Below are 25,201 nucleotides of genomic sequence, written 5' to 3'. Positions count from 1 at the left end.
ATATATATATAATGTATTTATTATTCTATATAATTTATTATATATATATATATATATATATATATATATATATATATATATATATATATATAAAATGTATTTATTATTATTTAACTGTTAATTGTGAGAAAATTTTACATTTAAAAATAAGCTTCAGCAAACTTTGAGATATGAAGTTGCAATCACAAGAAATAAAGTTGCAGTTGTGAGAAATACAATTACCTTTATTATAATTTTTTACTCTAAAGACAGAAAAATGCTCTTTAGTTTTGCCCTTTTCTAGATTAGTTTAAATGATCCTTCAATGTGACAAATCAATGTTCATGAAGTACAAAACATTCAATGTCTTAATATGAGCTCATAAAGCTGCATGCATAATGCTAAAAAAACATGTCACACTGCAGAACATTTTAACTAGCCGTGGAACTTCCTTCATATCTTGATACCACACAAACAGAGTCATCAAGTCTCAAATGAAAAAGTTGACTAACAGTTGACATCCTCCAATATATTAACAATTTTATTTTTTCAATCATATTTTCTGAGGCTATGGGGAGTGTATTTAAAACATCAGTGCAGTTGATGGCTCAGCAGAATGACTTGAGTGGAGAGCACAGCTGATGTACCAAATGCTTCATGGGATTTCTGTATTTTGCTGACAGGAAAATGAAAGAAGATATGTACAAAGGCTGTGGCTTCAGTCTGAAGAGAAAGCTGACGGCTGTGAGGTGGAACGGGAGGAAAACTAACACAAATAAGGCACCACAAGTTTCTCAGCACAACCAATGCCAGGGCTGAAGCAGAGATTATATGAGAGATGCAACACTTCAGCCAGCAGCACTCCCACTGTTCCCCGCTGGCAAACTGAACAATGAAGTATCTGAACACAAAATCTTAAAGAACTCTGAAAACTCAAATTTGACAAAAAAGAAAGGAACAGGTGTATCAACACATCTGATTGCGCTTAAAGAAACACTTTGCACAAAAATGAAAATTCTGCCATCTTTTACTCACCCTCATGTTGTTCCAAAAACCATATTATTTTCTTATTTTCAATGAAGTACAAAAGGAGATGACATGCAGAATGTCCAAGCTGCTCTTTTCCAGTGAATTGTGACCTATACCTCGGAATTCCATAAAACACCATAAAAGTGCTCTATAAAACTTGGATACAACTGTCTTCTGAAAAACCAGCCTTACCTAGTTCGGTAGTTTTAGCTGGTCTTACAGTCAGACAAACTAAGATGTCTAAATCAACTGGTTTTAGGTGTTTTTTTTTTTTCTTCAGCAGCAAGCCTGAAATCTAAGCTGATTTAGATCTAGGCATCTAGATGTGCCACTACTAAACTCAAAGCCAAATATCAGTCATTAGCATAAACTTCAGTCTGTTATTCAGACTGACATTTAAGAGCATTGCATGACTTCAGAAGACTTGTAATGTAGCTCACATGTTATATGGACTACATAGAACAACATAAGTGTGACTTACCCTTTAATGTTATCAATGTCAATCGAGGTAGAATCAAAGTGGAACTCAAATGAAATTAAACTGCATAACTTGGACCGATCAGATTGGTGTCTGACAGAGCTTACTGTATCTCCAATAATACTGTCTAATCGGGTTGCATTTACACATATTGCTGTGCATATAGAGTAGATTATTAAACTAGCTCTTTTTCTAGGTTTAAACTGTTAAAGTGCATAAGCATTAAAAGAACAGTTCATCCAAAAATAAAAATTCGGTTACATTACTTCAACCTTATATCATTATAAACCTGTATATCTTACTGTATACCCCATTGACTTTCATTGTATGAACAACACACACAAAAAAAACATTTAACAAATATCTTTGTGTTCCACAGAAAAAAGTCATTCTTTTAGATTTTAAATGCCATGAGGGTGAAGACAGAATTTTTGGGAGGGTTGAATATCTAAACTAAAGCCAATGTAATTGTTCACTGAACATCAAGCAGAAACAGAAGAGCAGGCCTCGACCTCAACACTTCCATCTGGCCCAGATTTTGTGTATAGCACCTGCAAGCTTCATTTACCAGAGCGAGAATGAGAAAAAGACGGTATAATACGAAAGCCAAGCCATTGGTTTCTCTCTTTTATCGGGACTCCAGCTGCGTCTGGCTAAGCAATAACACCGCAGCTAGCAGCCTGTCCTTTGAACCTCACCTACTTGAATGAGCTCCCCTAATATTAAATATCATTTGATATCATATAAGTCATGATAAGTCAGTACGATTTTAAAAGAATCAGAAACCTTTGCCCGCACCGTGGTCAACACCAAGGTATGGTAAGATTCAGAAGTTCAACTCGAAGACGATCCCATGTTAAGAGCGGTCACGCCGTACTCAGCCATTCGTTACATACCACACTCGTTAAGGCAACATCAACAAACAATATCTGTGTGCGGATTGAAGAAATCATTCACTGTGTAGTTCTACAACAATCGAGGGATGCAAAATATGAACGTCATAGTGCAAACCCAGAAGTCCACAAAGCATGTTACAAACACTCAAACTGAAGATACGTTTCAGGAATCATACAAAGGACAGCATATGTCTTCATCAGTGAGAGAGGGCACACCGGAGCAGAGGTTTACTGCAGCAGGATGCTGTACAATGCCTGGACTCAGGGTTTAAAAGGTCAGAGGTCATGGGTTTTGTGGAGGAGAGACCGGGGAAGAGCTATGGGCCTCTGTTTTCCACAGTGGTTGGTAATACACCCAGCCTTCACCCTAAAAAAAAAAGACAAACAATTAGAGAACTTAAAAAATGTAATACCAAAGATTATCCAATCAAGTGGGACAAACCAGAATTTAGCATCACCACAATCCCTTCAATAAAAAGCCAACAGGATTTATACATATGATTTTGAATTACTGCAGAAGATAAATAAGAAGATTTGTGACCAGCAAGAGTTTTGATTCTCATACGTTGTGTTAGACCAAATAATCTCAACAAATTAATACTACTGTTTTGAAGCCTAAATATAACTGGAAGAAGCAAAAAGCTAAAGAAAGGCTTTAAAGAAACCACACCACGGTCCGATGACTTCTACTTCAACTCTTTCTATCTTTATTTAAAATCTACTAGTTGGAAAATTTGAGTTAGAATAGTTTGCAAGAGCATGATGATAAACACAATGAGGCTGTAAAAGCAGACTACAGAGAGTAGATGAGTTCTCCGGATCAGTGTGGTGACAGTTAATGATCCTGACAACCTCTGTAGTCACTTTTAAGCAAACTGCCTGTTTCAAGACAAATAATAACTTTAAAAAGTTGTATAATGAAGTGTGAAAATATCTCAAGCTTCCATTAACCTCAGACATTTAACCAAAAATCTGTAAAAAAATAAATAAATAGTTCAAGTTAATGTCACCTGTTACCCATGTCCAAGTGAAGGCATTCATTGAGACAAAATGCACCATGGAACTTCATGTTAATTGCGCAAAAAGGGAGGTGTTGAAAAGTGCAAGAATCGGTCACATTTCAAGGACAAAAATTAATTTTATTTATAAAAACATTAGCTGGAAAAAACCTTAACCAGAAGTTAACTACAATAACATATATACATATACATATATACATATATATATATATATATATATATATATATATATATATATATATATATATATATATATATATATATATATATATATATATATATATATATATACACACACACACACACATACACGCAAACATATAAATTAGTATATGATAAAAAAAAATAAGATGCAGATGTGTTCTTACTTTTCGCTCAAAGTATTTGGTCCTCCATGCTGTCTGTGTCTCTGCACGATGCCTCTCCTCTTTCCTCTGCCTTTCCTCCAGGAATCGCTTGTGTTCTGTGGCTTTATCCATATCCCTTTCCTTCAGAGACTCCGTCACATGCTGCCACAGTCGCCTGCAGAGAGAAGAGTCACATGTTAGAGATGGAGCCTTCACAGCACACCAACACGCTTTCAGTAAATGCCTCTGAATCCACAGATAACAAGACAGCTATGGTTTTCATTTATAGGAATAATTCATCAAAAAAAAAATTTTTTTATTTCCTCTCCCTCATTTTGTTCCAAACCCATATAACTAACTTTCTCAGTCCTTCAAAATATAATGTTTGAAACTATTCATTTAAATTGTGTAGTTGAATTAATTGTGTGTACAATCGAGTGGTTTGAATATCATAAAACTTTTTTTTGCATATACTGATTGCATGAACTGATTGGCTGGTGTTACCTAGATTCGTAGGGTCCTTGCAACTCATTGGGTCGTACTCTTTTTCTGGTGACCGGGAGTTTGGTAACGTCTAAGACACGTGTCTCTCCGCTGGTGTAGGTGAACTCCAGCACGCCGTTCCACTCACCCTGCACTCGACACACCACGGAGTTGGTGGGGTTGTGTTTGACCTCCGCATTCACTCTTGAGTAAACAAAGCACAGGTTTCTGTTACAGTCCACTTGCTCAGCTTTCTGATTAAAGTGCTCATATCATGATATTGATAAGTCGACAAAAAAACGAAAATTCATCCCATTTATTTTCTATTTATTTCATCTTTCTTTTAATGGTAGTGGATATTAATTAACAGTTCTTTAGGGCTGCTGTATAAATTTACATTGAAAACACTATAGTGAAAATGGAGTGATGTAATGTGATCCAGTATGATCCGGACCTGTGCAGCTTGCCCCCATAGAAAGGCTTTGTCTGGAAGGTGATGACTGCAGAGTAGCCTGTCTTGGTGCAGTTGACATTGACCTTTCCTCCCAGTTCCACCCAGGGCACAGTGAGGATAGAGCGGGCATAAGCAGAGGGCAGACTGAAGGTGTATTCTTCACCATGCTCCAATAGGTGTAGATTACCTGCGAGCACAGGAATTAACATTTCGAATGATCAACAGTGGAAATGTTCATGCATAAGTGAGTCAGAGGCAGGCGAAACTCACCTTCTCCGATCATAGAGACGCCAATGGACATGCCCATGAACTTGCTCTTGGTCCACACATGTGTGTTGACGCACATCTGTCTCTCCTGGCATTCTGCATAGAAGCCGGACACAGGTGGATGATGGGAAACCTGCTCAGCCACGAAACGGACACTGTAGCAGTCCGACGCGCATGAGGTCCCTTCGTTCGAAACTGTTGGAGGTGTCGTCACCTTGGGTATTTTCCAAGAGCAGTGGAAGGTCTCACCGATGATGGGGTTGTAGGGCTTCTTGGCAATGGCATCTTTGCGACCTTCATGGAAGGAAGTGAGGTAATACTCCACAAATCGGACCATGCGGTCCATTGGGCTGGAGCCATCAGTGATGGCGACAAAAAGGTCCGGATGGGACATGAAGTCTGCATACATTTCCAACAGGGAGCGCTTCTCCAGAATGAAAGTGGGAAGGACCACCTATACACCCATGTGAAACACTATATTAATTCATAATTAATAAACCGTACACTGAAAAATATCATTTTAATGAAAGCTCATTTTTAGTTTATAACAGAATTAATTCAAAACGGTATGAGGGGATGAAATGAAAGCCATTAATGAGATGGAGCTGATATACCCTGGTGAGGTCCATGCCCAGTTTGAGCTGAGAGAGGAGGTGCAGAATGATGCTGCGCTCCTCTTCAACAGCACTCAGCTCCTCCTCCTCGGCTGGAGTTGAATCATCTACCTCTTGTGTGGCATCAATCTCTTCCTGCTCCTGAAACCCACACCAAACTCCATGATTGCATCCTACTCAACCACTAAAATCCTATAACCACAAGGACAAAACTAGCTTTTTTCGGAGCCCCCAAAGACTCTACATGGTTTCCACACCTTTTGACCAATGACCATTCCTGACCTTTTAATAACTTTATTAAATTATTATTTTTTTTTTTTTACATTTTATAGCGGAAGAGGCTTAATTATAGAGTGGTGAAAAAAGCCAAAAAAAAAAAAATATATATAAGTGTTGTTATTGTTAACTATAACTAATTAAAATAATTTCCAATTAAAATAAAGCCCAAAGAAAATCAAATATAAATCATAAACTAATAAAGAAAGGTTGCCTTGCCTACTAACTGAAACTAAAATAAATGAAAGCGGTGTAAAAAAAAATCAATTTATAAATCTAATAAAAAGGACCATAACATAAATTACTAAAATGTTAATTAAAATTAAAACAGAAAAATATAATATAATAAAAGCTAATGGCTGATTAAACATTTCAGAGCTTAAAAATAATATTTGCTATAGAAAATGTACATAATTTAAGATTGTACTGACTTCCTGAAAATCATAATTTTTAAATTCAAAGGTATTACTAGGTGTTTCATGAACCATTTCTTGATGATATTATATAGGGATGCACCGAAATGAAAATTCTTGGCCGAAACCGAAAACCGAAAAAGAGAAAACCAAGGCCGAAAACCGAAACCGAAACACCGAAAGAAATTATGCCAATTATTAGTACCATTGCATTTATTGCTATGACCCTGTACTAACTTTACTAAAATTAAGACATTGCAATTGCATAAATTAATATTAAAGTTTCAAAGATAATTACAATTACATAACTTATTTAAAAAAAAACATAAAAATACATAATTACAAATGATGCAAATATTTATTAAGCACATTGCAACAATGCACAGTATAAAATAAAATTCTAACTAAAAATTTATCCCACTCATGTGTATATTTAATAATAATGTACAGGCCTACTGGCCTGCAGAAAGGTTTTAAAATGAACAGTTCTCTCATAAAAACAAAGTGCATTTAGGTGAAGTGCATTTGAAATGTTTCTATGTAGGACTAGAAAGTGCATTACTTCTCCAGTTGGCAAGACTGTTATCACTTCTGGGGATGGGGACTTCAGACAGATAACCATCTAGCTGTTGAGCAGTTGAGCTTGTCATCTGCCTGACATTTGAGAAATATTTGAGAGAGTGTATTTAAATAGGGCCAGGGCATAAATAAACATTTTTATCAAATTAAAGCAGAAATCTAGCAGAAAATCTAGCATAAATATGGCTACAATCTGATATTATGTATGTATATATGTTTGTGTGTGTGTATAAGAACAAAATAGCCAACGTATTATTATTATTTGAGGCACTTTCTTGCAGAATTCCACTGAACATATCAGACAACGATGGTGCATGCCACTCATCTGGTGCAGAGACGAGTCTTTTCTTCTGCGCTCTGATCAGTCTCCTGCGCTTGGCGCTTCTCCGTCTCCACGCGGGTTCTCCGCATCCAGCGCGGCCTGGATCATTTCTCGTGCGCGCTGCCTTATTTCCGCATCCAAGTAATGGTCTTTATAACGCGGATCAAGCACATTCGCGATGAAGTGCAGAGGATCCGACAAGATCACAGTGAGACGTGTGCTAACAGACTCTATAAGACTGTACTTTTCTTTGTTTTTACTTCGTGGTCCGTCTTAATCTCTTTGTTAGGAGACGCTTTAGTGCTGCGAATAAAGGAATACGAAGAGAGAGAATGTTCTCACTGGTGTTAAGTGAATGTCGCGGGGAGCTCGTGGTCTTTGCTATGCAGGTGCACGTGCAGGTCGCGGTTTCTGTTTGCGTCATCACAACATTTCGGCCGTGTTGTTTCGGCGATAAAAGTCTATCGGCCGAAAACCGAAAAGGCCATTTTCGGCCGAAAATTTTCGGTGGCCGAAATTTCGGTGCATCCCTAATATTATATATCGTAGATATCGTAGAGTCCTTCCTTAATCGTAACTCTTTTTCCCATTTTACCATTAAATGTATAAATCTGATCACTTAAATAATTAACAGCACACCTGTTTCAACAGGCCGCACAACGAGGCATCATTTGTATGTTACAATATTTTTTTTTCATTTAAATCTCAAACCCTAAGTATGAGTAACAGTAATAGTGCTGCTATACAAACACTACTAATGACACCTGCCAAAAACAGCTTTACATTATGTAGAATATTTATAGATTTTTCTATAGAGTATATGATTGTTTTTGCAATGTAAATCTATCTGTTTTGCTGCCTGAAATGGATGATACTGTTATGTGAAGCAAAATATTATGCATGAATATTCAGCATAGTAAACATTTACAACCACAGACAAGTTTACTGAGGTTAAAAGGGAGCCCTGTCTACAGTCCAGCATTCAGGAAGGCTCAGGTGTTTGTTTACGTGAAGGTAACTGAAGCAAAAGATCACTCTTGAGATTCACAGTCTGAGAGCCTTTTCCAAATCAACAATGTCAGTAATTATCAGCAGCATCTTCTATGAATACAGTCGTCAACGGTTGTGATGCTGTGTTAACATAGAGAGGCAAAACATATATGGATACTTTAGACACTCAAAATGCATGAATGTCATTCATTTTATAACAAAATATCGAACCACATTTGAGTTGTTTTTTATAATAAAGACAGCAAACTTTAAGTCAAATAATTCAGAAAAGACGGTATTAAAATAGATCTTCTGTTAAAGAAAAAAAGCACATGTAACCCCTTTTTCTATCTTTTATACATGTGCCTTTGGAAAAATATTACTGGTGTGCATCTTGAGACCAAACAGTTGCACTCACATATTTTAAGATATGTCAGAAGAAGTTTCTTTAAGTTAATACAGCCCAGACATGCATTTTAGTCTGGGACTAAACTTAAGCCTTGTCTGTGAAATTGGGGATCAATTATTATAGAAATATAATTACAAATATGTCTAGAATTATGTACACACTATTTTCCAAACTTTATTGGACAACCATCTGTCAGTGACCAAGACTCACACTGTTTCACCATTGACTTTCAATAAAGACTTTTAAAGATTATTCAAACTTAGATTTGTTTGGATCATTCAGAGCCATTAAAAACACTGATAACACACAATGAATGCAAGAATGATAAAAAAAAAAAAAAAAAAAAGTTTAGACAAAACAATCTTACCCAAGCAATATCACAAGAGTCCATTTCTAAAGGTTCCAGAACAGTTTCCTCTGTTTTATCATCATCTTTTGTGATGCTGGGCAGCGTCCCTCCATTCTTCAGGATGTCAGGAAGTTTTGGTTCCAGCCACTCGAAGGCATGGCCTACAGGACACACAAAACCTGGCTCAGGGGTGCTCATTTCATCGGCCCACCAGCACGATGCCCACAGTCCAACAGCAGCTTCTAATGCCACAGAGATTCTGGGTGTTTAGCGCTCTGACAACTGACACAGAGCTCTCAGTGGAAACCTGAGCCCAGGGTCTCACAGTCTGCACTGATCCCTGCTCATTGTTGACTTGTTTGCTTATTGGCACGGAGACTAATCTGGAGGTTTTTATTTTGTTCCAATCGTTAGACAGTTCCCAAGCTGGATCACTACTTTTTACACTAGAAATGTAGATGATCCTGGAACTGTGGGATGTTTACATGTTGGTTCTTTCCAGTCAGAGAGTAATCAAATATTCATGCTTCATTTCGCTTGACAACTAGAAGGCTTCAGTTTTGCAAAACTCCCAGGGTTTTTGGGTCAGAAGAGTCCCCAAACATGCAAATCTAACAGAAGACATTTACATCCAAGAACGATGAGAATGGTATGGTAACTCAATTTGATAAGTCTGTCAACCGCCGCGCTTGAGTGACGCCAGCAGAGCTCTGGTTACCTGCAGAAGTCTATCAGTGGTGGATACAGTTCCTCATTAATTATAAAACAATATTCCACTCCCCGAGCAGGGCTCTAGGTCATAAATTCTACAGGCACAAACATGGCCTGAAATTATTCGATTTGTGACCACAAACGCTTGTGGTTTTTCTATAATTAACCACCATTTTACTGTTCAGCTATTGGTAAACGCAGACACTGTGACGTGAGCACTGTGTATCTTGATCGTATTGCATTGGCCTGGATTACACATCAGGATCAGCGAGTCGCAGTGAATATGTGATTTAAGGTAGGAAGGTAAGGTAGGTAGAGAGTATGGGGGCCTGTAATTCTGCAATTCTGCATTTCTGCAACTAATAATAAAGATATCAGCCATTAAAAAAAAAAAAAACATATCACACCAATGTTTACACATCAACAATCCTTATGTGGTATTCAGAAACTTGCAGACTGGCAAAATCCAGTCATTGAAAGGCAAATAAAGCAGTCAGACAGATACAGTAATATTATTTCTAAATTCTAAAAAATGAACAATAGAGGTAAATAAACGAAGTTTGCTAAACCTTGTCCCGCATCTATGCATATCCTTCCAAAAAACCTAATATTAAACACAAGTGCAGTCATTTCACAATGTAATTTAGGCTTTACAAAGTGGATGATACTCAAGGATGGGAGAGTTGCACTTCAATGTAAAAAGTCCTGCAGCTTGTGAGTAGTGCCTCCCATTTCACTAATGTAACTTCCTATTCAGTGAACTAACGCACTGCATCTCTTTTCAAATGTGAAGATGTTTAAATAAAGCCTTAAAGGCACGGCAAAAAATATATAATTATCCTAAAGGAGAGGGTGGAAAATGGTCATGTAAAGCTAAATTATGACTGTTAAAAACACTTGCTAATCTAATCTAAGCAGATCTTAATGTATGCCAAAAAATAAATAAATAAATGCTGCCAATTTTGTGCTAAAATCTTGACCAAGAAATGTCGATTGGAATACAAGAAAAGACTCTTGCTGTATGACACATAGGAGCAGCACCGATCAATAATTTCTGTGCTGGAAGCTGTGCTTATAAATAACCCTCTTACTGTCTTTTACTGGAAGAGAAATGCTTTCACTTTACATCCAAGTACAGCAGTAGCATCAGAAAACGTGTAAAGCAAAGTCAGGTCTAATGTTAGAAGAGTCAGACAGAGAAGAATAACCAGATGTCTAGCATTATGAACCTCATTTATTATTTTTTTATTTTTATTTTTATTTTTATACTTATGATTTTTCCCTGATGTCCATTCAGCAGTCACAGTTTAGTTTTCCCATTATCCAACAAGTACATATATCTATCTATCTATCTATCTATATATATATAAATATATATATATATATATATATATATATATATATATATATAGATATATAAAAACACTCACCACCAAGAGGAGCTTTCTGTCGAGCCACTTGTTGGAGCTGCAGGATATGCAGGCAGTCGCTGAGGCAGGTCATGGTAGCCAAAGAGGTGGCTTTCAGCAGCAGCAAGTCTTGGTCTAAAGGAGAGGGTCCCTGGGAGGAGGGCAGACCCTCAATACTCTGGATCAGGTCTCTGTGCTGGCCCTGCGCCTGGCTCATCATCTAGAGGAGGAGTTTTTGTTGGTTAATGAACATCATACAACACCTCAAAACTTCAGATCAGATACTTGAGAAGTTCCAAAGAGACTGTGCAATTTGGGCCTGTAAAAGCATCACTTAGTCTCACCTCTCTGGCCTCCAGCAAGTGATCAGGCAGGAGCGACTTTCTGCTGGAGTAAAGAGATGAGCTGCGCTGCAGCTGGGACAGCCCCAGCAGGGCATTTGAGTTCTGGTTGACCCTGTGTTGAGATCCTGGAGAGCTGCCACTGCCCTGAGATGCCATGGAGAGACTGCAAGTCTGAAGTGGTGGGTTTGTCTGTGGGATCATCACCCAGAAAGGACAATTTTATCATCATTTACTTCATTTTGATCCAAATCTGTACTGTATTTTCAAGGAACACTACAGGATAGATTTTAATGCTGGAAAGCTGATTTTGACATTGAAGCTCCAAGAAGGTCAAATAAAAGTAGTCATTATAATTTATGTGCTATAATCAAAGTCTTCTGAAGTGTGAGAAGCTGACCCGAAATATAAGTCATTATTGACTAATTATTTTTCTCTGAGCTGCATCTCATTAAGTCACATAAAGTCAGATATGCCATGCAAAGTCACATCATATCAGCTTGCTTGTTTAATTTTGAACACCATTTCAGTTTCTTTGGCTATCTTAAACAAAGACAAAATCTTAAACTCTGAATGATCTATTTGTAATTTAACAGATTGTCTGTCTGTTCCTGTAATGTAATAAGTCACTGAGCAGTGCGGTTTAGGTAATAAATCGAGATGCAAGTCTCACTTTGCCCAACGCCTCCGTGTGGTGCTGCGCACAGATCTGCAGTCGGCTGACCCAGTGCTGTCGCTCCTTTGCATCCGAGGCTGAAGATATGCAAACAGGTAATAAAAAAAGGTTTCAATATAAATCATAATATTGGGATAATATTATTTCAGATTTTTTGCACACAAAAAAACCCTGCATTATGGTTAAGAGAGCAGAATATAAATAAAAGGAATGAATCCATCTAAGATTTTAAAAAGTAGCAAAAAAGAAAGAGTGAAAGTGATCGTGTGACAACCTCTGAGTTTGTATTGCTCTCCGCTGATGGCATTGACAGTGAACGTGTGTGAATCTTCATCGCTGGGGGAAATCACCGCACCAGCTAATGGCAGTGAGCCCCTGGGCTTCTGATTCCTGGACTGCTCATTCACAAAATACTCCAGCAGTCCTGCCTCATTGTTGAGCACAAAATATCTATAATTAAGGAAACATAACAGAGATTATTAAATATTTTAGCTGGTGCATTTTACCTGCAGAATTCTAAAGATTTCCCCTTTATCAACACAGAATTCCATTCGAGCCTGCTCATATCAAATAATAGATACTCCAGACTCACCGATACTGCCATCCAGTCACAAGATTGGTGTACTTCATTAAATACCCATCCACCTTTTCCATCAGATCACTTGACAGTTGATAAAAAGAAAACATATGATGTCAAACACAAAGCACTAGTGTGTGCAACATATTCATTCCATTACCTAATAAATGATACCATCAAATATCAACCAAAAATATAATATACACAACCATTCACAGGATTCTAGGGGGTCCATAGCTATTTAACCGTATTAGATGATGGTCTATCGTGTATGTATATATAATGAAATTTAAAGAAGATTTAGGATGTCATTCTGCCTAAAATCTCATTTTGAGATGAATGGAAGAAAACTGAGGATATCATTCTGACAAAATCTCATTTTGAGATGAACGGAAGAAAGAAAATCATAAGGGTTTGGACGACATGACAGAAAAATCAGTGGCATGCGTTTATTTCCGGAAATGGAATATTAAACAACCTCCCCTTCGTTTAAAAAAATAACCTTTGTTGTTTAATATCGAGCGGTTTGTAATTAAATACTGTTAAAGGAGATATTATTGTGTGAAGTACCTGTATTGCCAGGGTTTGGAGCCCGTCCTACAGGAGCTCTGATGCTCCAGCACGGCTTCAGTCTGCATGATCGGATCCTTTCCTGTGATCTCCAACTCCGCTATCACTTCACCTGGCGCACAAAACACAGTTCATAACCTAAAGTCAGAATGATTTGTTGTGACCGCTGCTTTAATCATCGCACTGGTTTAATGCTCTGAATCACAGAACCACTGGCATGTTTATGTCTCGTGCAGCCATGACAGAGCATGAAGTCATTCGCGAGCCGCATCATGTGACAGGAGGAAGTCTAAAACACATTCATTTAACCGCATTTTTCATAAACGGAATTATTTGGTTATATTTATTATATGCATAGCTTATTGCTCACATCAATAATAATAAAATATTTTTAGTGTATATTTTAATTTTACTTCCGAACCGCCACATAATCCACCTTTCAAATTAAAAGTCTTAGGTGGAGCCCAGACACAAGCGCGCTAGCTCAGCTCTCATTTTGATTGGCCAGATCTAATGACACCACCCTCGTGACGTTCAAAGTCAATTTATGGTGACATTTCGATTACTATAAATAACATTGAAGTTGCGAAGTAAAAATATTCAATGTAGTTTCTCTGTTCTAAAAATATATGCATGATAATCCTAAAAGAATAAGTAAAATGCACATCGCACACTAGTCATCTTTTCATATGCATATGCATTTTGAAAACTAGCCTTTGTTTTATTGTCAGAAAACCTAAAAAAAAAAAAAAAAAACGGTGATTAAAATAAATAAATAAAATACCGTTTAACTTTTGGCATCGAATTATTGGTCTTTTTTATGTATTGGATTTTACCACTTTGAAAAGTTGACAAAGGTACAATGTTAATAATAATCAAAACATTTATTTGTCATAAATAATTTTATTGGGAAAATAAACAACTGTTAACAATGTAAATCATGTCTCAACAGGAGGACTGTTAACATCTCATTTAATTGTGTATTATTAAAAGAGCACTAATGTACCATATGCAATACAAAAAATGGGGAAAACATAATGAGATTATGTGAAAGATATTTTGTTCTGCATAGACTTGTCTTTGGTCTTACAACAGTCTCATGGCTTGGCATTTTCAATTCATTTCGGTTTATCTTCATACTGGCTGATAGGTTGTTATCCTCTTCTATGGTAATTTAGAAGCAGTTTTTACTTGTTGTAGAATCCAATTTTTATCAAAAGACAATGGTTTGTCAGATTCCACACATTATTATTATTATTGTTGTTGTTGTTATGTTTCCAACCAAAACATTCAAAAAATAATTATCAAATTAATTAGTATGATAAAACAAGTCAAATAAAGAAAACGTCATACAAAGACATATTTAATGAAATATGTCTATAAAGGAGAGTCTACATTTGAATATTGGGACATAGTTAAAAAAATGATACACTGACAATTTCATTAGAAAGTAAAACATGCTGTAGTCTTCCAGGATGATCTCAACTGAAATGGTACAAGACTAACTTAGAAGCATTGTCAACTGATTTACAATTTACAAAATAATTACTATTTATGCAGCAATAATACAAATTAACTATGAACATGTCCTATAATGCTATCCTTTAAGCCAAATGAAGTGTAAATAACAGAAAAGCATAATTAAATAAAATAACTTGCTTGTAAATGTTCCAATACTAGTAAGCCTCAATGTTTGCAGTGATTACAATTTTTCTCCTACATGAGCATATATCAAAGGCTTGTTTTCAATCTAAGAAAATTATGGTTAAAACTATATACTCATACTGTCCTTGAGTGAAAAAAAAAAAAACTGTCCTTGAAAGGAAAGGCATTTCAGTTGAGGTTTGATTAGGAGTACAAAACTCCTTCGGTTAAATTATAATGAGCCCCTGAAACTGTAAGGCTCAGTCAGTCCAACATTTGAGAATATAAACTACAACTATACATACAGTACAGTAAATATGAATTCATACCATAATCCCACCATATTTTAGAGTTTCACTATGAAATCCGGAATCTCATTTGCTACATATTTCACACAATTAATCTCTTCATCAAACAGGATGCTTTTAAAAGCAAAATAAAATTCTGAACATCATAGAGATCACTACTAAAGTATAACAGAAACATGTATACATGTATACAACACATTCCATATACAAAGGCTTTAAAATAGTGTTGTATTTAAACCTGCCATGTTTGTCTCTCAGCACTGCCAAATCGTAATTAACACTGACCTAAAATTAAAGCATTGTATTACCTAACAAAAAGTAAAATATTATAATACTAAGAAGTTACATAATGGCAAAAGGTTCAAATCTTATGAACTATTTCATCTTGCAAGTAAATACACTGATTCACAACAGCATTATCATTAAATATAAGGAAAAAAATATATATATATATATCAGTAGTCAACTTCAGTAGTCCACAAACACCTAACAAACTATCACATATACAGTACAACTCCTTTGTTCCTAGTTTCGTGTTCATTAAAGCAAGTTACAATGTGACTGCATTAGGAAAATAATCAACACCTGCTTTTATGTACATGCACAGTAATTTTTAAAAAGTAAAAGTTGTGTAATGCAAACATCTGTGTTAAATATTGTTTAAAAAAAAGGGTAGGTTAAAAGAGCCCTACTAATGGCACCTTGCTACTGTAGTGAATTGACACCATGACAAATTTAATATTAGCATTTAAAAGAAAAAAAAAAGTTGCATACTTCTCAGTGAAGGCAAACTAATGAACACGCTAATGTCATCTGATCTCTTAAAAAGGTCTATAAAAAGCACTTTTCGCAAGGGCTTTTAGAGTTGATTGTTATAAGACAACAGTCTATAAAGATCTGCATCCTTGGTAGGACAGCCCTTTAGGACCAAAATCTGGCAACACATTTCAAGGTAAACAGAATCAGGACAGTATGTCACTATGTTTGTATGTCAAATAACGCACTGCAATAAAACTAAATTGCACATCCACAACGAGGTCCACAAGTCTGAGACCACTAATGAAAATGCAGTATTCAATTTAGTATCAAATGTATTACAAATTATATAATATCAACATAAACATTTCTTTAAAAATTTCAAAAACAAATGAAAATAAGTTTCAGAATTTCTTAGTGTTTCATTCGTCATCCGATCCAGCACTTAAGCTAGGATTATAATATTTAACTAAAATCATAAAGAAAACCTTTGTTACCTGAAACTAAATAAAACAAAGGTATTTATTTCATTTAGTTGCCAAGGCAACATTTCAAATTTTTCATTTATTTAAACTTAGTTTAATAAAAATAAAAAATAAAAAAAAATAAAATGAAAATTACTAAAAAAAAATTATATAGACATTTTTAAATAATTGTAAAAATAAATAAAAATACAATCATGGCAAAATGACAAACTTTCAAATTAAAATTAAAACAAAATACTAAAATAAAAACCAATGTGTAAACTTGCGTTCTCCAGCATGATTTGAGAATGACGCAAAGAGCAACTTCATTGAACATGAGACACATGATCAATGTCAACTTTGGATTAGAGACCTAGAAAATTTTGTCTTCATTTGCATCATATTTTTCCTTTTTTTTAAATCTCTCAAAATCCCAGATTTTCAATGTAATCACAGACTTTTGGACCCAGCTGTATATCAACAAATTCAATGATTAAACCCTTTCTGAAGTATTTATCTTGAACAAAAAAAAACATAAAAAAATATTAAAATCCAGCACTTGCTCGGACCTTAACAGAGATCTCTCCTGCAATTCTCCGTACAAAATCACAAGCATAGTCAGTCACATGACCTGATATACGCTGATCAAAACATTGCCAGCAAGTTAATTTCACGAAACAACATAGAAGCACCATGAGCAGAACACCAGAGAGAATATCTCTCATCATTCTCAACCAGATGCCCATTTCAAAACCCAGAATGCTACAGGCCCATCAGAGAGACAAAGAGGCAAAGAGGACATTAATATGACTATGGCTTCACATAGGATCTACAGCTCGCTGGCACCTGACAGCCAGGCAAGGAGGAGTGTAATCAATGGCTTTTCAATCCCACCTACAGTCCACACCCCCACATAGAGAGAAGAGTTATCACTGTACACTACAGAAGCGATCGCTGGTTTGCTCTCCACAGCAGCTAAACTTCAAGGGAAGCCTGTAGCATATCAAGACATCCATATTCACCCAATCAACTGGGAACGAATTCAGTCTCTGCCACAGAGGAGGAAGCCGATCAGCAGTGGAGTGAGACTTAACAGGAGCTGCCATAAGTTCACCACCAAACAAGAAGATCTGGAACAAGGATCTGAGAGAAGAAAAGTATTATTATAAAATATAAAATTAAAAAACTTTTTTTTCCAAAAAAAAAACAATTTACTTTATTTGATCTTTGTTATTTACCTGGTTTGCCTTATTCATTTAGAAAAAGTTTTTTTCTTGCTACATCTTATACATTCAATGTCTATACATTTTATATGCACATCAGATCGGTGGCTTCAGTAAATGTTTTTTCAGAGTTGACAGCTTCACAATTTTTTTTACATTTAAATTACAAAGTTTTAAATGTAATACATTTATTATTATTTTTAATTTATATAGTCATTTTTATGCACCTTGTAGGATTGTTTTATTAATTGTATAAACACTTTGAATTGCCATGGTGTCTGAAATGTGCAATATAAATAAACTTGTCTTGCCAATTAATTATTCTTATTATTTAATATGAATTTTTATTGATCAATGTTCACTCATTTACTACATTATCCATATATATTTGATATGAATTATCAATAATAATACTATAACAATAACACCAAAAACCAACCACTAATGGTATAGTCTTACAGCTATAAACATGTCAGACAGTATCTCACCTAAGCGGGCACTCTTGGTGGTGTTTAGAGGGGGCATCTCGTGAGGGAGGGGGCAGTCGCTGCAGAAGTCAGAGCAGGTTGGGCAGATGAGTTGGCCGCTGTAGACCCATCCATTCATTCGTATGCTCACACTGATCACCTGACCAGTACGAACACATGGATAGGAATCATTCTGCACCCAGACCAACAACCCTTGGGCTGTGCAAGACACCTGCAACACAAATCAGTTTCAGTACTCATAAATCACAATTTTCTATGTTGTGGTGGTACATAATGCCCCAGTAAAAAAAAAAAAAAAAAAAAAAAAAAAAAGTTACAATACATTTATTTACACACACATTTATAATATCATCAAGATAAATTATAAATAATTGATCAAATGTGTCAGTAAAGACATACGATGTTACAAAAGATTTATATTTCAAATAAATGCTTTTACAACTGTTTACTGAAAAACTAGACAGTTATTTTGAAGGTTAGCAATATCTCACAGTATTACTGTTTTTACTTTTTGATCAAATAAATGCAGCCTTGATGAGAATAAAAGACCTCTTTCAAAAATATTTAAGACACACTAAAAGTCGTGGCCTAGTGGTTAGAGAGTTTGACTCCTACCCTTAACCCTAGGGTTATGGGTTCGAGTCTTGGGCTGGCAATACCATGACTTAGGTACCCTTTGGATGGGTTAAATGCAGAGCAAGAATTCTGAGTATGGGTCACCATACTTGGCTGAATGTCACGCCACTTTCACTTTTTCACTTTCACTTCAGCAGTGACTGTCTCATCTCTCACGAGATCTACCTTATTACATTATTACCTTATAGCAACCACTGCCCCAGTCTGGATAGGTCATTCTTTTGGTGCACTGCTCCATTACAAATGGTGACTTTTGGTAGAGACACACCGATCCTGGGCCGTAATGTTCCGCCCCATAGTTTCTCCATGTGGCTAAAAAAAAGCAAAATCCCAGAAGTCATTTGTGTTGTGGAATAGTAGAAGAGTTTACATGGAAAAAATACTGAAAAGCAAAAGATGGTATAAGAAAATGACTCCTTCCATTCTGCTTCTAAATGAAGACAGGATGTGAGTGAATAGCATATCACCTGGCTGGTTCTCCTGTGTTCCACAGTAAGAGCTGCGCTGGTATTCTCCACCCACATGCCAACTAAACTCCTGGCTAAAAGGACAGTAGTCTGCGATCTCAACAGCCCCTCCGTATGCTGCCAAATCTTCCTCAGGCACACCAGGAATATGGTCAAAGTACTACAGGATGGAGAGGCTTCATTACATTCAAAATGATTTAACTGACATTCTATAAAGGCAGTCATCTTGTATTTATCTGTAAACAACAAGTCAAATTTATTTGTATAGCGTTTTTCAAAATACAGTGTTTCACAGAAGAAAACCATGATGTTGATGTTCAGTCTTAATGTGGTAAGTGCTGATTTAGGATTGAGAAAAAATAACAGATGGGTTCTTCTTCCCCTGCGTTACTGCTGAGCTTACCTGATACTCTACAGGAAGCACATGAGGAAACTTCTGCAGGTTGCACACGGCCACGGCCAGCTGGTCCTGCCTGCAGGTGAGCTGCAGAGGTGCACTCCTCACAGAATCACAGTATGGACTCAGGGTTGGCCTCCTGTTTCAAACACACAAGGTAAACACTCATTAAGAACGGCTGTCCAATCAATGACCCAAATCCTTACCAATATGCTATACGTATATTTAAAGCTGCAGTAGGTAACTTTTGTAAAAATATATTTTTTTACATATTTGTTAAACCTGTCATTATGTCCTGACAGTAGAATATGAGACAGATAATCTGTGAAAAAAATCAAGCTCCTCTGGCTCCTCCCAGTGGTCCTATTGCCATTTGCAGTTAGGGACCGCTCCCGGTAAGAAAAAAACCAATCAGAGCTGCGGTCCGTAACTTTGTTTGTGTTCAAAATGTAGAAAAGCATTAGCTTGTCCTGAATCACTAGGGTGCACCAGGCACCTATAATAAGTGTTTGTATTCGGACTATTTTAGATTGCTTCGGGGGTACCGCGGCGGAGTAACCCAGTACCTTTGTGATTCTTCATAGACATAAACAGAGAGAAGTAGTTCCGGCTACAATGTTCTTCCGTAAGACGCAAGCAGTTCTGTTTATTGACCGCTAGAGCGTCAAAAATTACCTACCACAGCTTTAAGACTATGAAACTGCAATTTCTCTAGAAAAGGAACAATAAGATAATGGAATCAATCTGAAATAAAGAACTGCTACAAATATACAACACACAATCGAATTTGTTTCTGTAGCACTAGCAACATAAGTCTGATTCCCAGGGGAAACCGATGAAATCTATATTTTTTTTATGCAATTGTATGGCATTTTGGTAAAAGAATCTGCCAAGATGCATAAACGTACACTGTACACTTAATACATCAAAAACAGCAACAATAGATTTATTTGTGAGTGTACACAAAGTTGTATGCATCTCATTTATCAAAGCTTACTTATGGCGATGTTGATCTATCCAGAATTTACAGCTTTTCATCACAAAGTCGCAACCCAAAAATCTTCCCCACTCCAGGTTCTCCGCCATACTATAATTAGCTCTGTACCACCTTAAAACAGAAAACAGCAGAGAGGAGCCAATCATATGACAGTCTTACTGTTGAGAATTCTCATGGATTACATGACAAAGCCAGTGATGGGAGGAGCTAGGTCTCCACAGGTGCACTGAATGATTGTGTGTGTGTGTGTGTGTGTCTCAGTCATTCCTTTTCCTTATCTCCTAGTAGATAGATTTCTGTCGAGTTGGTGTATGTCTGACTTTGTAGGTTTATTCCTTTGAATCTGTATTATTTTGAGGTTATGTTTGTTTGGGTTTAACTTTGAATTGTTATTGGTGATTCATAATTCTTATGTATTATTGTCTTTAGTATTTGATTGTTAAGCTACTTGAATTAGGTGCATTATATGATTCGCAATTCATTATTTGAACTCTATGATGATGGAGAGCTATACCCGTAAATATAAAAGTTCCCATCTCCATAAGTGAATAAACTGCATTAGCCATGAGCAACAATACTTCTCTTACCCTGTATCCTCCATTATGGCCAAAGTTATTCTAGAAAACACTCTGTTCTGTGTGTGAGATCCGGTCATTGCCTCATTCTGATGAAATAAAACATGCTGAATTAAAAAAAAACTGTATCTTGACCTTACTGACACTGAAACAGTTAAATGTTCATGAACGCCACCCCAGAAGATTTGGTTGCAGTACCTCTAACAGGCGTTTTTCCCAGTGGTTGAACTCTGTGCCAGCACCTCCCTGGTTCTCCAATTCCATGCCCTCTAGAATGGGGCAATTAAAATGTCTCCTGGCTTCCTCCTGATAAAACATCAAAATAATGAATGTAGCTTAATTAGACTATTTAGATGGTGCTCTTTTAAAACGGGTGTCTGACTCAATTCCTTCAGACACTCTTGTTCTAAAATAAAAGAATTACTTACAACTACACGTGGGGTGGCCAGAAGATGGACCGTGTGTCTAACCATGTGGCCACCACGGATGTCCCACAGCCGAGTTGCACTTTTAATAACTTTATCACTCCATTGATATAACCCTAAACTGAGAGAAATATATAAAAATAAATAAAGACAATGCTATAAATATAATACTTTAACAAAAACAATACATACTGTATATCATGCCTACAATAATAACACTTTTAACCTGTAATAATCAAGCAATACATTATCATAGTGTTAAAATAAAAAAAGAAAATTCATTTATTAGATTTTTTTTATTATATTTCAAACAAGTAAAAACACAAATATAACCATCACCTTTCATTGTACGCAGGTAGACCACTTGCAGAACGTGGTGTCAAAGGTTTTCCATCATCATCATGGTAAAACGCAAAGAGTCCTGCAGAAAAACCCTTAAAATATATAGGACATATAAATGAATGATAATGAAAACTATAAAGCTCTACTCATGCGGATGGGCAGAGTTTAATGTTGTTACCAGGGCATGTATGATCTCGTGTTTGACTGTGGACAGCATCCCTTCAAACTCCTGATGTTGAGTGGAGATCATATTGGGACACAGATTGGCATATCCAGAGATGGGTCTACATTAAGAGATCCTGCCGTGACTGTCAACTACACACAATTTTCCACAGTATATTGTAAAGCAAATCAAAATCTCATTAATTATTGCCATTACCTGTCCAGTTCAGACTCCAGCTGGCAGTACGCTGCATAGGCTACGATGTTCTCTTGTCCACAACGCTCTGTGGTCGTGGCACTCACATACAACACAAAATCTGCCCTCGCCACCCCCTCACCATCGGGAGGACCAACAGGGCCACAGGACTTGCCGGACTCACTGCAAACCCTGCATTGCTAAAGGAGACCTCATTCTAAGATTCAAAAATCCTCACATTTACCTGCAATGTATTTATATTTATCAATATTAAAATTTTCATTAAAAAATCCCCTTTAAGTAGGCATGATGCTTCTGTATGTTTATATAAATATAAATTTTTACATTTCAAACACAGAATTGAATATATAAATACAACCATCTATAGGTATACTCTAACTGCACCAAAGACTAACAGACAGATCTTAATTTTCATACAATGCTTATTAAATGTCAATTCGGATGAAATCAAATTAAGGTGTTTTTTTTTTTTTACTTATATATGGTTTATATGCAGCAAATATATTGCAATAAAAAATAGAAGGAATAAACAAAATAAAATAGGAAATATTTTACCTGCAAATGTTGTTCAGGGACGACAACTGGGCCACACTTGGTGATGTCTGCACATGGTCCCTGACAGTAGCGATGTGGATCATCTCTTTTCCTAAGGTACTGATTGGTTGCGCATTGTCTAATCATTAAGAAAAAAAATATTGGGATAAAAAAAAAAAAAACACTACTGAGATTATATATCCACCAAGCTTCCAGAAGGAGATGGCTGAGTGCAATTTTAAGATGATTTGCAATCAGACAATGCCAGCTAAGAAAGAGAATTACCTGCTCAGTAATATTGGACCGGACTGCCTGCGAACCCTGAAGGCCTTCTGGAAATATTCGATAGCCTGGGGGAGGAGCTTGTCCTTGAAACAAAGCGGGAAAAGATCAATTATGTCGGCTATGCATACATCCTATTTAGAGGTGAAAGGCTATTTTTAAGATTTAACAAATAACATTAAGCTTTACATATTGATAAAACCTTGACTACAGAAGTCAAAGTATACCTTCACAAGGATGCTTTTGGCTTCATCTAACCTGTGTGAGCAATAAAGATTTTGTGAAGTCAATGTATGTCAATGACAAACTGGCATTACTGTATTAAAATGTAAACTTATAACTAACCCATCCAAGCTGGAGTCATACTCTATTTGGATCTTTAACTGCTGGTCAGTGCTTCTTTTGGTCAATCTATCCGGCTTCAGAAACACTTTATGTATGACCTAAAATAAAAATGACAAAGAGCAAAGACTATTAGAAGTACATACTGGCAAAATAATATTCTAAAATAGTGTTTACAGGTTACTTGATCACTCAAAGACGACTTTCATTGAATAGAAAAAAAAAGCTTTGACTGCTATTTAATTTCATTATGTGCAACAGAACAACGTCATACAGATTTGAAGGCGAGTAAATGATGACAGATTTGTCGTTTTGTGGTTAACTGTCCCTTTAAAGTGACATCATCCGGATAAATGTCTTTTAAAGGGATAATATAGCCAAAAAATAAAATTCTGCCATCATTTATTTACAATAACCCCACTTTATTTCTTTTGTGGAATATAAGGAGACGTTATAACCGATTGACGGCCTCAGTTATTATTCATTTTGTGGGATAAAAGCACAACATGGCATGATATTAAGGATGCACAACCTCATGATATTAAGAAGACACATTCTCAAATATCGTATTTGACAGCCAGAAGAAAGAATAAGAAACGAGAGGGACTGACCTCTGTAGGCAGGGGCACTTTATGGTGACAGGTGTGTGTCTGTGCGCCGGGGCTGATGAGGAAGAGGATGGTGTTAAAGAGTAAAGCAGCTCTAACTGATCGAGGCTGCCGCCATCCTGACGCCATCATTTAACCCGGGACTTTATGATTCATATCTCCGTCCTGTCACGCTGCAGAAAGCACTTCAACACCGCACAAAACTGAATTCTGTGCGGAATTCAAATCAGCAGTTAATTAAACCGGCTCTCACGCGTAAACCCGGAGCAGAGTGAATGAAGAAACAATGCTTCAGCATGTCAAAATAAAAGCCTCCACCCAATTTAAAGGTGCTGTAGGAAACTTTTGTAAAAAAAAAAATATTTTTTACATATTTATTAAACCTGTCATTATGTCCTGACAGTAGAATATGAGACAGATAATCTGTGAAAAAAATCAAGCTCCTCTGGCTCCTCCCAGTGGTCCTATAGAGGTCGGGATCGTTGCGTCACGTCGCAATGCATTGTGGGAGTCGCGGTACAGAAGTAGATGTACTGTATAGTAGGCATTAGGTAACGTTGGTCATTTGTTCATTAATTTTGATTATTTTTTGGAAAATGGTTCAGTATTGCTGTATTGTGAACTGCTGTAATCGGTTTCATGATCGACAGGGCAAACGCCTCGTGAATCATATTAGTTTTCAACATTTTCCTACTTGGAAAAAAAACACAAGGTGTCTGAAATCACCAAGAGGCGTCAGATGGCTTGGGTTGCCGCTGTACAGAGGGAAACCATCACCTTCGATAATATTATAATACATAGTTATGGTGAGACATGTTGTGTATGGTCTCTCTCTCTCTCTCTCACATACACACACACAAACTCAGACACAAACACATTACGCTTTCTCTAGTTTTTGGCCAGTAAGGGACTCAGTTTAGTGTCTGTATTTTTTGTTTAAACATTTTCTTGTGACCCAATCCTGAACTTAATTTGCTTTTTGATATTTTTGTGCTGACTGTATTTAACAAATTTGAACAACTTGTTTAAAAAAAATAAATAAAAAAAACTGGAACGAACTTCAAAATAGGAAGTTAAGCGTCTTGTTTTGGTGAATGGTGGGTTGTGTCTGAGGTGAATGTTCGTCAATATTATACCGGATTAAAG

The 25,201-nt window shown here is 36.4% G+C and overlaps 2 protein-coding genes across 2 annotated transcripts; both read right to left on the bottom strand.

Annotated features, from left to right (window-relative positions):
* Nucleotides 1-203: 203 nt before the first annotated feature.
* Nucleotides 204-13,601, bottom strand: LOC128020026 (oxysterol-binding protein-related protein 11-like). Its single transcript, XM_052606538.1, has 13 exons — nucleotides 13,189-13,601; nucleotides 12,634-12,702; nucleotides 12,316-12,491; nucleotides 12,039-12,118; nucleotides 11,369-11,557; nucleotides 11,046-11,244; nucleotides 8,923-9,065; nucleotides 5,567-5,707; nucleotides 4,956-5,406; nucleotides 4,686-4,872; nucleotides 4,253-4,435; nucleotides 3,770-3,923; nucleotides 204-2,749 (listed from the first exon to the last, which is right to left on the bottom strand). Exons 1-13 carry the CDS (start codon nucleotides 13,254-13,256, stop codon nucleotides 2,666-2,668), a joined length of 2,124 nt encoding a protein of 707 aa, XP_052462498.1. The 5' UTR covers nucleotides 13,257-13,601; the 3' UTR covers nucleotides 204-2,665.
* A 470-nt stretch (nucleotides 13,602-14,071) lies between these two features.
* Nucleotides 14,072-24,330, bottom strand: LOC128020027 (leishmanolysin-like peptidase). Its single transcript, XM_052606539.1, has 17 exons — nucleotides 24,059-24,330; nucleotides 23,451-23,548; nucleotides 23,333-23,363; nucleotides 23,109-23,191; nucleotides 22,845-22,962; nucleotides 22,290-22,468; nucleotides 22,089-22,194; nucleotides 21,908-22,002; nucleotides 21,572-21,689; nucleotides 21,342-21,449; nucleotides 21,156-21,232; nucleotides 20,569-20,679; nucleotides 19,578-19,710; nucleotides 19,175-19,334; nucleotides 18,889-19,019; nucleotides 18,072-18,282; nucleotides 14,072-17,503 (listed from the first exon to the last, which is right to left on the bottom strand). Exons 1-17 carry the CDS (start codon nucleotides 24,185-24,187, stop codon nucleotides 17,403-17,405), a joined length of 1,989 nt encoding a protein of 662 aa, XP_052462499.1. The 5' UTR covers nucleotides 24,188-24,330; the 3' UTR covers nucleotides 14,072-17,402.
* Nucleotides 24,331-25,201: the final 871 nt, after the last annotated feature.

Source organism: Carassius gibelio, chromosome A9 (assembly GCF_023724105.1).
Source record: "Carassius gibelio isolate Cgi1373 ecotype wild population from Czech Republic chromosome A9, carGib1.2-hapl.c, whole genome shotgun sequence".
Taxonomy (NCBI): Eukaryota; Metazoa; Chordata; class Actinopteri; order Cypriniformes; family Cyprinidae; genus Carassius; species Carassius gibelio.
Note: the sequence above shows the minus strand (reverse complement) of the source record. Positions and strands in the feature narration are given on the sequence as shown.